Genomic DNA, 17,049 nt, shown 5'->3' on the forward strand with positions numbered 1-17,049 from the left:
TCTTCATCCAATCAGTTGGTGTAATGTTATGAAATAAACAGCTAATAAAACCAGATAAACGGACGAAATTATTTAAAACCATTGGACATTGTGCTCTGACAGGGATTTTTTTTTTTTATTAAACAAAATTGTAATTTTTGGTCTTAAGTTAAATGGGAGCCAAGACACACCCGCCACCATTTGAAGTGCCTCTAGTCCAGTGCTTCAGATATTTATTTTTACGTTACTTTTAAAATGCTACGCATACGTGTAAACAATTTAGTACTGACATTATGGTAAATACCACATGTCGACTAGAAAATTGCACATGAACGCCCCCTCATGTCATATTTTTCACTGGACAACTGGGAATTAATTTTGATACCCGAGTTTCCGAGCTGAGATAACTTTTCAAGTTTCAACATGGCGGAGAGCGCCGAAGAATTTATGAATGGCAAAAAATATTAACACTTATAAGGGCGTTAACGTCCGCTAGCAGGTTGTTTTAGAATCTACACATTTACGTAGCATATACAATTCAATGTCATGTCCTTTACTTAAATTATTTACCATAATTGTTCGGTTTTACGAGCAAAGTACATCAGCTGCTATGTGTATTTCTTTATTTTTGCTATAAAATGAAAGCACTACTGCCGCCTACTGTACTGAACGGGAAATTACACTCCCTCCCCAGAAAAGTTCCCACATGCGCTCCCTCTATTTGAGGTTAACCACAAATAATGTTCAGCTTTTCTAGTGCGCTTTTTCCTGACAAAATTTCAATCTTGGTTGTACTGCAAAAACACACCTGAGATCTCCTGAAAGCATGTGTTAAAATGGGCTAATCATACTACATTTTGTCTTGCTTCAGTGTGTGTGTGTGTGTGTGTGTGTGTGTGTGTGTGTGTGTGTGTGTGTGTGTACATACTACATTGCGAGGACCAAAATACGTCTTTAACCAACAGATTGAGGACATTCTTAAGACCTCTTTTTGAGGGTCAAGACTTGGTTTTAGAGTTTAGGTTTGAATTGGGTTATGCTTGAGGTTAGGGTAAGGAATGAGGAGAGGGAATAATTTTTTATGGTTGGGGTTCGGTGAAGGGGCTAGGAAATGCATTATGTGTATGGATGTCCTCACAATTGCGTAAGTACAAGTTGTGCGTGTGTGTGTACATGTGGAGAAGTTTTAAAATGCCTTCAGACTGACAGAGTTGGAAATCATTCACATCAGTAAAGAGGCACACCAATTTAATTCCAGAGTTTTATTTATAGGAAAAAATACTTTTGGTACATACAAGCTGTACATTAAATGTCTTGAGAAAATCAAGTCATCTTCTTGTGAAAAAGAAGGCCGATAAACAAACAGGTGCGACTCTTTTAGTGGCTTTATAAAACTGAGCCAGAGCTTTCCCTCCTCAATGTTTGAACCAACCTAGAAACTAACTTGAAATCAAAATAGATTTTTATATTTTATTTTTGCCCCAAAATATTTGAATTTCCGCCACTTTTCTTAACAAAAGCACAAATTTCCCAGAAGCAAAAACCCCACTGGGTGCAGGATGAACATTTGCGTGTGCAGGAGGCATTGGCAGTTTATGTCACACATTGAGCGTTCTTTTGGTTTGGGTGAGCAAGTCAGGAGCGCCGCGGCAGTCGATCCACCGTCAAGGAAGAGGCCATGTTAAACAATCACAAGTGTTCTGATTTCTTTGCATCCATTCAGCAGCTGAAATCCAAAACCTATGTACATTTTTGATGATTATTCCAGTCTGCTGTTAAAAGTCTAATGCTTTTGGACGCATTCCACTCTTCGAAACACAACTGCTACTCATGGGAGCCTTTTTTTTTTTTTTAAGCACAACAGAAATACTAATTAAGAGGTTTGTGAAATTATAAAAGGATTTCAAAGCATCCACACGCTGGCCGTTTCCCTTCACATCAAGCCTTTCTTCTATAAATCTATAAATCACACACAATCGTGGTGTTTTGCGTTATCTCTGAGATTCTTCCTTGGTCCGATCCCTCAAGTCCATTCATCCTCTCCCGCCGCATCTGCAGATGGGCCTCTTTTGCTCGCCTCTTCCTCCGTAGCTCACGTCTACGACGCCGAGGTCTTGACTTGTGATCCAGTTATTCAGTCCCGGCTGCCCGTCGGCGCTCACTCATTGAGGGACAGAATGATGTCATCCTCAAGGTCGGAGTTGTCGGAGCTGTCTGTTTGAGACACAAGGCGTTTTTTTAAAAATGTTCCTCCTCCTGGCTACGCAGTGGGCTCCTCCCACATTTCAAAAACAAGCAAATTGCCCCTAGGTGTGAATTTTAACTCATTCACTGCCAGTTGGCGACTATAAACATCAAAAATTCATTTGAACTATTTCTATTAGTTTAACATTTTTTTTCACTTTTGCCAACAAGAATATGAAAACCTAGATTTTTTTATTGTACGTTTAGAACAGATATGAAATTTGTGATTAATCGCGAGTTAACTAGTGAAGTCATGCTATTAATTATGATTAAAAACTTTAATTGCCTGACGCCCCGAATTTTTTACAATATTTTCTTTCTCTCTTTTTTATTCATTCATTGCCGTTGACGGCTATAAACGTCAACAATTCATTTTAACAGTTTATTAGTTTAACACTTTTTCCCCCCACTTTTTTTTATCAAGAGTATGAAAACCTAGATTTTTTCATTGTACATTGAGAACAGATAAAATTTGTGATTATTCGTGAGTTAACTAGTGAAGTCATGCGATTGATTACAATAAAATAAAACAAAAAAATCGCCTCTTGCCCTTAATTATTTTTTTTTTTTAATGAATTTATGGCAGGGAATGAGTTAATGATTGTCAAGTGGAAACCTCATACTGCATGTTCGAGCAGCACGTACCATTGTCCACATCCAGTTCCGCATCCTCATTGTCAGATTCGTCATCGTTGTCGTCGTCGTCGTCGTCCCCTCCATCCAAGTCCTCCTCGAGGAGGTGAGCCACTTCCTCGTCGGAGGGGGAGAACTCATCATTTCCGTCGTCGTCGTCTCCACCGTTTTCGTTCTCCAGCTCCGCGATAAGAGGATCTGTATCGACGTCGTCGTCGTCGGAGTCGTCGTCGTCGTCGTCATCTTCCTCCTGATCATCATCCTCCTGGGGCGCAAAAATGCTATTTTAGATACTATATGGACAAAATGTGCTCTCTTAACATTTTATAAGACATTTATCAATGGATGTATGAAATATAAATTACCCAATCCAACAGGTTTGAAGTCAAGAACAAAATAACCCCACATAATGTATTTTTGTCCCCCAGGACAAAAATTTTTAAATGAGCATTCAACGAAGGCACAAAACTGCTGAACAACAAACACGTTTTTTAATATTACTGAGGTCCTATGTTTGTCCTGCATATAATTTCAAATCTGCAAAAAAAAAAAAATTAGGCCTACTTTCTCGCGGGTTCGTCATTCGCAGATTTTTTACAGTGTGCTTTTTTTTTTTTTACAGCATTTTTGACATTTTTTATAGTGTATGCACGCGTTGTCCGTCGCCGCTGTCAGACAGCTCAGCGCGCCGCCTTCACCCATCTCACGGTTCACGCAGACACGCGCCGGCCACAAACGCTCGAGTGGAGTTTTGGGGGTACTGCGGCGGTGTGCATGTGTGTGTGTGTTTTTAATTACTATTTTTATTTTTTTAAATTAGGAAAACATAGAAAAAAAATGTATCGATAGTTATATTTTTGCTTCTCCAATAAATGTTTTGGATATTAGTTTAATTGTATTTTATTGTTCTTATTTTAATAATCTACAAAGGTTTGAACACAGAGTGTATAGGCCAACTGTATTTAAATAAGAGATACGGTATGTGAGAAAATGTTAACGCCTATCGAGAAAAGTGCATGTATAAAGTGTGTGGTGAGGTGTTAGCCATGAAACATATATAATAAATGAAAAAAGATATAGTATGAACAAAAAAACATTTAGAATAAACGAAAAATATACATACTGTGCTGTATAATAAATAAATAAAAACTTCTAATGGAGAAAAATGACTGTAAATGAAAAAAGAACATATGATGAATGAAAAAGCATTCATAATAAACTAAAAATCATACCAAAATGAAAAAAACATAATAAACAAAAATGATATCTAGTGGTGAATGTTGATATTACAACTTAAAACTACAGTGGATGCATATTTGCAGTTGCAAATTCATATATTTGCTGATTTTTAATTTTGTTCAATCTTCTTTTTAAATAATTAACCCCCATCCAGAGAACATACATTTAATGTTTATCGGTGTTTTTTAATACATATTTTTACGACACCGAACTATTTTTTTAATTAATCAGGGAACCCTAGAGGCAGCAGTTGCCCATCCCTGATATAAATTGTATGCACTGCAATTTCTTATGAGCAAGTCCTTTGGCGCCATCTTAGGGCTTTACGAGACAAAGCGCAAAAAAATGGAAGATTGGTGAGGATTCAGAGAAAAACACACAAATTGGTAAATGTGTGAATAGTCAACCACAAAACAATCAATTCATGGTCATCAGAAATCCATGTTAGGAATCAATGAAAATAATACAACGAATACCTGATCCTCCTCATCCTCCTCCTCTTCCTCGGCCAATCTTTGTCGGCCAACTTCGTAAAGCCGGCAGACTGTGTCCGTGTTAATGGAGTCTTGGTTCTATAGAATAAAAGCACCAACTGTTAGTATGGATCAACAAATGACAACTATTAACTCATTCACTGCCATTGACGGCTATAAATGTCCAAAATTCATTTGAACTATTTTTATTAGTTTAACTTTTTTTCCCCACTTTTGTTAACAAGAGTATGAAAACCTAGATTTTTTTATTGTACATTTAGAACAGATATAAAATTTGTGATCAATCGCGAGTTAACGACTGAAGTCATGCGATTAATTATGATTAAAAACTTTAATCGCCTGACGCCCTGAATTTTTTATATATATATATATATATATATATATATATATATATATATATATATATATGTTTTGTTTTTTACTTCATTCACTGCCATTGACGGCTATAAACGTCATAAATTCATTTGAACTATTTCTATTAGTTTAATTTTTTTCTACTTTTGTTTTCAAGAGTGTGAAAACCTAAAAAAATTTATTGAACATTTAGAACTGATATAAAATTTGTGATTAATCGTGAGTTAACTAGTGAAATCATGCGATTAATTAAAAAAAATTTTTTTTTATTGATCGCCTCTTGACCCAAATTTTTAATAATCTTTTTTTTTCTTGAATTTATGGCAGTGAATGAGTTAATCATACTCAAAATGCAACATTACAGAGCCTACCTCAATTACAGCAAGGTAGCAGTCTTTAGAGTCTGTGCACAGATCAAAAATATTCTTCTTGACGTCAATGGTGGCTGGGAGAAAGACAAACAAAAGAAAAAAATGTCAGTAAAGTAGCCAAACATAATATTCAAATGTGATTTGACAATACAGTATACAAGGACGAGGGATGACGACCGTCCTCAGCCATACCGATGGGTTTGTAGTCTGTGGCGTTGAAAGTCCGGAAGGACGAACCAAAAGGACTTTTCATCTGCATCTCCATCATGTCGTCCTCATCGTCAGCCTGTAATATCGCTGCGGATGCACAAGGGTTCAGAGTGAGTCGGTTAAAACGGAATCCAGGTGCAGAGCAAGACGACTATTTATTCACCTCCATAAATGACGGTGCCGTTATTGTTGAAGACTGTCCTGCACTGGTCCAGAGCAGGAACCGTATGAAGGAGGTGGAAGGTTCGCAGGTCCCACTAACAACTCAGATTAAGGAACAACCATATGGTGTTTGACTACATCAAGGGGTGGGAATCTTTGACTGTCCCTCGGTTCAATTTGATTCAGATTTTTGTGTCTGCGATTCAATTCAGAATCAATTCTCATTTCAAAAATGATTTTTGATTCAAAAATTGACAAGGATTTCGGCTTCAATCTATAGATATGCAAATAATCGTCTACTCCAGTCTGGTTTGCAAGACAAAATGACAAATGGTGACAGTAAAATGTATTTTTCTTTTTTTAATTAAGTTATGAATTGTGAGGAAAGACCCTTTTTCCACAACTGTACCACAACTGCTACTATATGTAGCTAGCTATAAATTGTATCGCTTTTATAGTATATATATAGTATTTATATTCATAGTTTGGCAGATAGCAATGCTATTGTTACATTATCAAGCCGTTTATTACACTCCAGTTGAGGTTAACTGTAAATATAAACACACAAAACAAAGAAAATTACACAGTGCACACCTAAATGCAAACACACTTTGTTTAGCTTGATTCCCAAACGTAGCTAGCTCAAGGCTAACGCACAATTGAAAGCGCCAATGACTCGCTAATTGCTAATTAGCTGGCTAAAAAGAACGGCTATTCACTCTAAAACGTTTCAGGAATGCATACAGACAAGCATGTTAACATTACTCACTAGAATATGCTCTTCCCACGCTGCAAAAATAAAAACTTTTATTGGCATAATTTGATCATAACTTTTTTCCTTCAACTCTTTAATGTGGCTACAACTTCACAGTGTATCAGAACGCGCGGAACCACACTGCCCCTAAGTGGCTAAATCGTGTACAACATAAAAAGTACTCCCAACAAGGGCAAGACAGTATAAAACAATTTAAATAAAATAAATTTTTGGACATTTTACATCGATTCTGAATCGTAGTAAATGATAATCGTGATTTTTTTTGGCATACCCTGATTACAAACTACAACGACATACATCTATTCATCCAACTGTTCCATAAGATTACAAAAAAAACAATATTGGCTCAGAGTGCTTCAAGGATACAATTTCCGTGTTGATGATGACCTCCAGGCCATTGGGGTGGAACACGCCACTGATGTTCATGTTGAACTTGTCAAATTTGTGGATGGCCTGAGCGGAGCGCACGTCCCACAGCACGCCGTCGTTCAGCACCAGGTCGTCTGTGGGGTTGAACGTGGCACAGTTCCGCTTGTAGTTATTAGCTAGGTCGGGGTTATTTAGAGTCAGGGTCACCTGGCCCGTCTGGATGTCATAAATCTAAAAAGAAAAAGAAAAAAAAGAGGAACCTGAGCTGTCATCCGTGAAGGTCAAGATTTTCCCTGCATTCATATTGTGTGGCATCAGTTTGAAATAGCGGCATACATACATGCGCTAGTTGTTCCTCAGTCCCAATGACGCGGTCTTGTGACAGCTTGCTGAACTCCACATAATGGTCACCCAGAAAGGAATGCCTGCAGACAACATGGGAGGAAGATTTATTTTTTAAACTGGAACAACAGTGAACATAAATCTTGTCACGGCATGTTGCTGAGTTCGGGAACACGCAGCGCAGAGTTGCATTATGTGGATGAGTGAAGTCAAATGCTCGGTGTGCCGTGAAGCGAAGCCGGCAGGCCTCGGGGTCGTCGGCGTGCATAATCAAACGACACGTCATCTTTTGAACGAGTCCTGTTTTGACAGCGGGAAAATAGCAACAAGGTGAAGGAGAAAGATGGGGGGGGGGGGGTGCTAATATTTGTTTGGTTTGCACTGTAGGTGGTGCTCGTATTAATTGATGAATGAATTATCTCGGTATCATTATTTGTCTTTATTTGAAAGAAAATATGCAGAGTGGTATTGGTGATGATAATTATGATTTTTCTGTTCTCATCTCGAGCCCCGGCATGACCCATGCTGGCACAATTGAATGAGATTCAATACAACTGCTATAATCTTTTGGATGATCTGATTCATTCCAATACAAAAGGTGGATCAAAGCAAAAAATAATAAATTGAGTAGCTGTACTTAGTGGGGAAGTCAGTAAATCAGTAATTTATATATTTATCAAAAGTTAGGAAAGTTTTCATTTTTGGCTCATGCTGACAGTTCAAGTGCGGTTATAAACACTGTAAAGAGCTAAAATATTAAATATGATTGTAGCCAAGAAATTAATATTACTAAATTGGAAAACTCCACAAGAGCCCCATGCTTCAATAGATGGCTGAATGAAATGACACAGTATGTAAAGCTGGAGCGGATTCATTTTGATAAAAATAATTTAAGAGATTCATTTGTAAAAGTGTGGGAACCCTTTTTGACACTACTCGATTGCTAATTATGAACTACCAAATATTTGATTAACTAGTCACTAGTGTTACATGCTCTGCCGCTGTCTGTATATTTATATCTACATTTACATTTTTGTTTTTAAATGTTTTTTTAATGTTTTTTTTCCATTTTATGTTTTTTTTTGTTTTGTTTTTTTCTTCTTCTTTCTTTGTTCTTTTGCATGGGAGGGAAATCTTAAATAATTTATATTTTTTTAAAGAAGTACTAATTAAATGTCAAATTAATAATAGCAATCCAACCGATTCCATTCTGAAAACATTCAAACAATTACACTTCTGACAACATCAATTAAAACTGAGCTGTTTGAAACGCAAAGCGGAGTTATAATAGTTTTTTATTATTATTTTGTATTATATAGTAAGTTTTATTTCATTTTGACTTTTTTTTTGTATTCAGTTAGTACTGTTTTAAATGCTTCGTTTTAGTTATTTTAATAACTAGCTACACTGAAAAAATTATACTCCATTTTATTTCGTGGTTGCATGAAACAAAATTATCTGGCTTCAGATATAATTTTAAACTATATGTCTATTTAAAATATGTTTCTGGATCCAGACGAATTATATGCAACCAACTTGATGAAATAAAATTTAGTAAATTCAACACACCATTTTAGTTGTAGTTTGTAGAGTCACCAAGTGCTGTGTAATTAAGTAAGGTAAACTAATTCTCAGATGACTGTTTGACCTTCCTTCCTCTACAAAGATGCACAACAATAAAAAAATTAATACATTTAAAATGAACCCTGAAAGCTCACGTATGATAGTCTTTTTATTCGTTAAGAATTTTTTTCACTTTTATTGAGTTAACTAATAACCTTGACGCAAAGACGAGCGCTATTTCATCCAATGAGCTTTTGAGATAAACGACTCACTTCATGATGAACACCGACTTCATCCCCCACAGTGCAGACGTTGGGTAACTCCAGGAGGCTGAAGTGAGAATTAAGGAGCCATCCTGAAAACACAAAATGAGACATTTAGGACAGGCTCTGAACACGAGTGTGCGTAGTCAGAGCTTGATTTTCTTACCCGAGAGGGTTCGAGGTTAGTGATGGCCGAACTGTGACAGCTGTAGCTGGCCTCCTCCTGGCCCGTGAACACATTGTAGAGTTTCAACTGGCCCGTGCAGGTGCCGAGCATCAGGAACCGTTCGCGAGCCGAGAAGGCACAACAGGTGAATCCGCTTTCATCCTCATCAGCTTCCCTGAATACGGAGATTGGGCGGAACCTGCAGAATGCAAAGAAGAGTGTAAAAACACAAAAAGATGAATAAACCGCATGGTGGGTTGTCACAGCAACCTGCTGAAGATGAGATGTCTGTCAAAGCATCCTCCATCGACTCCTCCATATTTGGGATAAATGACCCTCCTCGTGTTTCGGGACGTGAAGTTAATCGGTGCTTGCCGTCTCTGTTTGGGCTCGGGGCACTGATGTGGGGTGAAGAGAGAAAAAGGCGGGCAAGTGGCGACGGGGTTTTTACAGCGCGCGTGCTGTTCCCGTAGGTACTCCGTGATGATGCCGTCTAATGCGGGCGGGGAGGGCATGTGCCTGTCGAACTGCTTTTTCATGGCCGGCGTCTGGTTGAAGGCGCCGTGGTCCGACTTCTGCCTCAGCACGCGAGGTTTCTTGCAGCCGCTGGCGCTGCACCACGAGTGGCGCTCGCGAGAGAAAATGATTCGGCCGATCAGAGGCGAGCCGTTGCCGCAGTGAGGCGTCGACGGGAACGCGGTTGTGGAGGGCGCGGCGGGTTGCGATGTCGAGGGGCGCGCTTGCAAATGGCCGGGCGACGGAGTGGATGAATGAGAGGGATGGTTGCCGAGCCTTGACCCGACACCGTTGGCCAGCCGCGGGGTGCGGGGTAAGGTGGCGATGGCGGCGGTAGGGGGCGTGGCGGAGACAAAAGGGGACGCGGTGAGTGCCGAATGTGACACGCACGCCATGGGGAGGTCGGCCTCCTTGGTGAGGGCCGTGGCCGTGTCGTGAAGGCCTTTGGCTACGAGGTGGTTCCTGATAAGCAGCAGCAGCTCTTTCTCGGGGAAGGTGATCCTGGACTGGGCCACCACGCTCGCTCGCTGCAGCCACGCCAGGGATACGTCGGTGCCGATCAGCAAGGGTTTGCCTGATATTCGTTCCATCAGCTCAGCCGCAAACTTGCAGAACTTGACGTGCTCGCTGCGTTTGTCCTGGAGCACGGGCTCCTTCATCAGCTGCTGGATGTGCCCGCTACTGAACAAAGGCAGCTTGCTGATGATCTGCCGGACAGAAGTGGAGCGAGACAGACCAACCAGGGCCTTGCAGGACAGAGCTCGGATCTGGTCCGCGTCTGTGATTGGCATCTTCACAGTCAGAAGTGACAGCAGAACCTATGGGGTAGTTTAAAAAAAGGTCAGAAACATCAACTTCAAAAACATAAAATGCAACAAATGATTCCTAGAAAAGAAATTACCTTAATGCCATTGTTGGACTGCACCACATTCCACATCTTGGTGAGCACGTTCTCGCTGGCTTTGGTCATGTGAGGGAGCCGACGACGCGGAGTGCTGGCAATGAATTTGCCAATGCTGGACATGCGTTTGTCGGGAGCGCAGACGCAGTTAATGACAACCTGCAGGGCAGACTTCTGGATCTCGGCATCGTTCACAAACACTTCTCCCTCCGCCACCGCCAAGACAATGTTCATTCCTGCAAGAAAAAAAATAGTTAGCCATACGCACAAAGTAAGGCTGGATAAAAAATAAATAAGTTGACTAAAACTTTCTCCCTCGAAGCTCCGCCGAAGACATTATTGGGTGATGTTTTATAGACGGACTTTTTATGCAGTATTGGAATGGCGGCTGTGATCTGATCTTTATTCCTTCCCTGAGTGGGCGAATGGCATATTTTATTTGCTGCTTAAACAGTGGGTTTTAATTAAAGACAATACAGCACATTGAGCTTACCCAATACACGGGAAAGGAAGTTCTTAACGTCCTAAAAAGCACTTGGGCTGTAATTATTCCAAAATATTACTTGCCACTTGGTTTTTCAGTGTTCACTACATAACCAGTAGAGGGCAGTCATGTACCCAGAAGAAGACAGAAACAGGAAGTTATTGACCTCATGTAGCTAACTGCTAGCGCTACCCTTGTTTACTCATGGAATAATGTTGAAGCATCGTCTATAACTTTTAAGACACTATTACATATGTAATGTAGATATAATGATGTATGTGTAATCTAAATACTAGTTGGTGTTTGTTTACCTTATGTGGTATTTGCTAGCACGCTAATGCTAATCGCGAATGCTAACGTTTAGCATAAGCTAACTTTGTTGGTGTTTAATAATGCATATGTGTAGAACATAAGAAAGTATGAGTACTTGTATCCACTCAATTTAACTTATGTCCAACCTTGGTGAATTTAAAAAACACACACACAAAAGACAACAATGCACTCATTGGGATCGAACTTTTTTCCCCTCTTTTTTAAATAATGGCTCTTAGTTAATACTATACCTCTGCAAACATACCTGCACTAGAAATAGTAGACCCGTTCTCATCGACAACAGCAACAGTCTCGGATAACAGCATTTGAGTCTTTGGTACAACTGTGAGGATACTCAGGATGTCAAGAGCGTAGCGCACTGTGTCACTCCTGCAGGGAAACAAACATAACCACTGCAACACAACATACTCCATGCAGAACGGCAAAACAACTACAATCATGACGATACAAGACATTCAATACTACATCCTCCCCACCTGCCATAATAGGTCCTCCAGTCACATGCGATAGAAATGAGTTGCAGGAGGAGTTGGACACAAGAGAGTTTGTGGAACACCTCTGCCGGTTCCCAATATAAACGAAGAGGGCCGTACTCAATGAGAAACTCCATCATTTCCACCACCTGCTCGCGGCTGTAACTGACCGCCTGCAACCAATGACAGAAGCTGAAAAAGCACTGCAAAATGTCTACATCTTGAATCACAACACCTGTCATTCTTCTACCTTGTAGTAGGGCTGTGAGTGAATAAGAGCGCCTCCCTCTGTGCGCTGCAGAGACTGCTTCACCTGCTCCACCTTGATGGCCAGATGGGCCTCAAAGTACCTGCGCAGCGCCATGCAAGTGTGCTTCGCCGTCTGCCTGCTGGAGAAAATCTCGTCGTCACTCAGCAGCGCTCCCTGGTCGTCAGGGTTCAGGATCTCCAACGTGCTGATCTGGAAGATGCCAAATCGCATGCGGAATTCAGCATTCCAGTCTGGAACGTGGATTTTCAGATGGCGACGTATATGCACGGCTAAAGTGGAGCTCGTGTGAAGCGAGCTGCCGGTTGGTCCTACCAGATTGACGAGGCGTCGCAGCCCGTCCTGCTTGTCGAAGAGCTCCAGCACGGCGCGGAAAGAGAAGGAAATGGAGAAGAACATGGTGGCGTGACAGCAGCCGGATGCATGCGAGCATTCCAGCAGCCACAGTGTGTAGCCAACCACATCTGACAGGACCGAGTGGGGCAGCATACACACCTTGGGAGAAGTAGTCACACCAATGAATGCCAATAGGCTGCTACTACTTGATACACAAATAGGCGTTTTCAAGTGATGATGATTTATAAACAAAGTGTGAAAGCTCGTCATAATGTCAACAATAGCGTTCTGAAATTATTAAATTAACATTTGTAAACAAGGAATTGTGTGCGTGTGTGTGTGTGTGTGTATGCAAAATTGTGCATATATACACTGATTATAAAAAGTCTGTTTGTGTATTAGTAACATAGTATTATTATTTTTCTTAAATATACCCTTTCCATGGCGTCCTGGTTATAGGCAAGGTAGTACAAGCACAGGGACACTCCAGTGGCAGCCATAGAGGGCCTAGGGATTTCCAGCAATTTCTGAACTCCTCCGTGTGCCACAAACTCTGCAGCAAACTTCTTGTGAAGCAGCAGAGAAGCCAAATACTGTGAGAGAAATTTTACATTCAAGTAAGTAAGTTTGTATGGCGTTTTTCGGTGTGGTTCAGAATTCAGATAGACTGTAGGACTTCACCTTGAGAGCCTCAAATGTGAGCTGCACATCGTTGGTCTGCTTTAGATCCATATAATGCATAAGCAGCTCACGGGCTCCCATTTGCATGAATACTGCCAACAGCTAAAGATAGGAGGGGGAAAAAACAAAATAAAATCATGCTTTTTCATTGCATCGTAATTTCATAAGATGATGATTTCATACATTTTCAAAATAATGATAGCTAATGGAAACAAACAAACCTCCTGATATTCTCCCAGAGGAGTGAGATACTGCAAAATGAGTCTCTGCTCGATCTCAGGGGTCAGAGGGTATAAGCGGTAGCTGTTGCCAATCACCCATGGGCTCATCTCAGACCAGCTGCTGTTGGAAAGCTCGCTGATATTCCTCTCTGAATCCGGCATGGAGAAATTCAACTTGTGCTTTGCGGACCTGCCACTCTCCTTCTCTGCTTTTCTTTTTAAGTAACTACTACCATCAGAGGTGCCTAGGTGCAGAAATGACCCTGTGGCCGACATGGGCTTCATCATGGTTTTAATGGCCGAGGTGGCGCAGTTGTTAGTTTTGTGAGGGGCGCTGGGAAGAAACGGAGGCTCGTTTTCAGGCTCCAAGGCGGAAAGGTTCATTTCGCCACCCCCTTCTGGTTCTGGTTCTTCCGTTTCAGCCCCATTTCGCTCGAGCGAGAAGGGCTTATCAAAGCCTCCATCAACAGTCTCCTCATCCAAAGGTAGCAAAGGTCCACTCAGGGTTTTTCTGGGACGTTTGATTTCTTTTTTTGTCTCTGCATCTTTATCTTGAAGCTCACGTAAGCGATGCAGCATCAATGGCACCTGTTAATGAAGAGAATTAAAAACGAGTTGATCGACATTAGGATCTTGGTTTGAATATTTTTTAGATCACTACAATTCGTTTATGAGGCCTGTAAGCTAGCGCCCCCTACTGACCAACACAGAGTTCTCTTCTCGGTAGTTGGCTGCAATGTCCTGGTTCTCCATAGCGCCTGCTAACAAGCCTGTGGCATAGATTCTGAGCGGCTGCTCGGCCTCCTGAGCCCACTTGAACAACCTTTCAACTATTCCCTCCTGAAAAGTACCCAAAAAAAAAATAAAAGATTAACAAGTTACAATAAAGTCGTCTCAGATCATGTCTTAGCAAAGTCTTCTTTTTTTTTTTTTTAAGAAAATGGGGTAGTTAATTATTATTCATTCAACATGTAATTTGTTCCTACTAGATAAATGTAAAACATTGTGTAAGTGGAGCTTTCTTCAAAGCTGGACTCTGACTCTACAAACAAAAACATTTTGTGGAAAATAGCTGGCCTGGTATATTGACTCTTTAGTACTACAGACTTCACTATCAGTAGTTTTATGACCCCACATCAATCAGACGATCCCCATAGTATTCAAGTGCTTCTGCTTATATAGCACCGACTTTAGCCATTTAACAACTGAAAGCAGTGACTGATTGACCGCCCTAAGTAATTTTATTATTGTTGACTAAATGTACATTACAATGTAAATGTAATAATCTAACTAGTGTGAATGCTGAATGTTATGTTTCAGAAACCAGGAAGGAAACAAAATAATGTCATGTTCATTTCAAACGTAATGTACCTTTTCCTGAAAGACCACTGCTGTCTCCAGGCCAGGCATGATGTTCTGAAGCAAGCGACAAGCTTCTGCATTGAGGGCAAATTCCCTGCTGGCCATCACATAACTATTCACCAACTATGTGGGAGAAGAAAAGTTGTGAAGCACTTTCAAATTCACTTTCATTGTACCAACCCATTTAGCAATGGGCCAGTACTCTGTTCAGTACGCTCTGCATGGAACATTACATCCTAAAGACTCGTGTCTTTTTTCCAATTCACTTTGCATTGACGCTCTATGTGTGTGTATGCTGGCCTGTACATTCAATGTACAATTTTTGTTTCACCATTGTATAAGAGGACAACGGAGTGAAAACTTGACAATTTACTGCAAGCGTTACTAGTTGAAACTACTGTGTTACTTTTTGAAGAAACCCTAGCAATATGACCAAGCTTTTCCCGTGTTCATATTCGTGCTAGACACATGACAGTCGAGTCGAACATTAGTGACAAGTATATCTTGAAAAGTTTTTTAAACACACCTTCCACGCCATTTGGGATTAACGTAAAAAAATGACCTGTACAGTGGAATTTATTACTGATGATTTGCAGACCTTTTCTGTGGCCAAATATGTTGAGTTTGGTCACTTCACATTTCAGTGACGTTTCAATTCCCAACTCAAAATGAAAAATTCAATTAAGTGTGGGTTGATTGGTTTTGTCTGAAGTCAGACTAATGAATTGATTTGCACTTAATCCAACAGCTTCACCAGTTGTTTTTTCCCCTAAAATTTAATTTGTTATACATATTTTATACTACTAAATTGGCACATCAATCCATCCTTCTTTCTAACATGTACACATTAAGTCAAGGAATAAGAGGCAATTTTCCATTCAAAAGAGCTGTGTTTTAGACTGTAAAATAAGTTAACAAAACACTGTCTTTGTTGACAATCAAAATAAAGAGACAAATTTAAGAGAGACAGGGGGAAAAAAGGCTAATTCGGCCCAAAAGCGGAGGTCACTGCCTGGACCACCCCACCCCTAATATAAACCCATTCCAACCATCCTTACTGTGTTCATGAAGTCATCATTCTTGAACAGAATCTTGAGCAAATGCCCTAATACACATTCTGGATCAGCTCTCCCTAGTGGCAAAGGACAAACAAGACCAAACATGAGTAAATACACTACTGTATATTAACAAATAATAGCTCTTGTTCCGTTTTCTTTTTCATACCAGGATGCCGATCATCAAATGGGTCGGGGTCCGCTTTGTGGTACTCCTCAGTCTCCTTCTCGACAAGCTCAGAGATTCTGAAAGTTTGAACATAATGACCAGCTGGAATAAAATGGCTAATCTGATGAGACAAAACTACTTACTTGGTGAGAATGTTAACTAGCTCCTGTGTGCTGCCTTGTTGTTCCCTCTCCCACTGTTCCAGTAGAGCAGTCAGCTCTGCCTTGGAGTCCACACTGGCAGATGCCGACGCCATAACTCCTATGAGGAACCCCAGGAAAATCAACATTCAATTCTAAACCATAATATGTACCTTGTCTTCTATCATATCCACATAGCAGCTGTTCAATTGTGACTTACAATCAAAGAACTCGGAGTAAAACGTCTTTGAGACACATTACAAGGAAGCTGTACTTAAACTCAACGAGCCGGAACATGCTTATGATAAATTTAGTAGAAAAAGAGACAGATTAGCCGGTTGCAGGTGCAGCAATCTCCAGGGACTACAACTGTCAAGATAAAGGATTGTGAAAAAACAAGCACACTGCAAGCAAGTACTTGAAAGCAGTCATTCTGATTGAAGCAAGACCTTGTGCACTTCCTCGCATTCAGAGGATGTAAATAAGATGCGTTCTTGGGACTCGCTGTGCCTTGGCTAAACAAGGAAGCTAACTGGAGTCGGACTACTTATGACGATGTAAACGTGCTCACTTTAAAATCCAGTATTGTATTTACTTTTGACGTGCACGTCGTACTGTGTTCAATAAGTAAACACATTTCGGAACCACGGCGACCGGTCCGTATGTTAGCACCAGTGTTGGCATTAGCCACGCGCTAGCGGTGTCGTAGGTAAACTGGTTATTTAGCTAGCTAACATGCTAAATTCACCTCGCTGTTCCGCTCAGTTCTTCACTTTTCTCAGATGTTTCCAATGCTTAAATATGTCGATACGGATCCAGACCCGAGTGCCGCAAGCAAACGGTATCGGGGGAATTTTACAGCCAAACCTTACAATGTATAATGTGGCTTTTTTGTTGATGGTTTACTGTCATTATGGCGAACACGTTCTCAACGTCATCGCAGCTG

General features: G+C 40.6%; 1 protein-coding gene across 2 annotated transcripts; it reads right to left on the minus strand.

The window, feature by feature from the left end:
- Window positions 1–1,226: 1,226 nt before the first annotated feature.
- Window positions 1,227–17,041, minus strand: dcaf1 (ddb1 and cul4 associated factor 1). Of its 2 annotated transcripts, none has more exons than XM_086069673.1 (25): window positions 16,852–17,041; window positions 16,107–16,224; window positions 15,964–16,040; window positions 15,798–15,871; window positions 14,749–14,862; window positions 14,080–14,217; window positions 13,378–13,965; window positions 13,157–13,258; window positions 12,910–13,068; window positions 12,455–12,634; window positions 12,122–12,331; window positions 11,875–12,044; window positions 11,643–11,767; window positions 10,582–10,817; window positions 9,435–10,498; window positions 9,165–9,363; window positions 9,008–9,090; window positions 7,171–7,255; window positions 6,828–7,061; window positions 5,688–5,781; window positions 5,507–5,611; window positions 5,315–5,388; window positions 4,572–4,667; window positions 2,869–3,121; window positions 1,227–2,193 (listed from the first exon to the last, which is right to left on the minus strand). In XM_086069673.1, exons 2-25 carry the CDS (start codon window positions 16,217–16,219, stop codon window positions 2,138–2,140), a joined length of 4,629 nt encoding a protein of 1,542 aa, XP_085925799.1. In that variant the 5' UTR covers window positions 16,220–16,224; window positions 16,852–17,041; the 3' UTR covers window positions 1,227–2,137. The 2 variants fall into 2 exon arrangements, with proteins under 2 accessions (XP_085925799.1, XP_085925800.1); XM_086069674.1 differs by lacking the exon at window positions 16,852–17,041 and adding an exon at window positions 16,324–16,344.
- Between the last annotated feature and the right edge of the window lie 8 nt (window positions 17,042–17,049).

The sequence above is a fragment of the Leptonotus elevatus genome, chromosome 2, assembly GCF_054856555.1.
Source record: "Leptonotus elevatus isolate MCC_2025b chromosome 2, RoL_Lele_1.0, whole genome shotgun sequence".
NCBI classification, from domain to species: domain Eukaryota; kingdom Metazoa; phylum Chordata; class Actinopteri; order Syngnathiformes; family Syngnathidae; genus Leptonotus; species Leptonotus elevatus.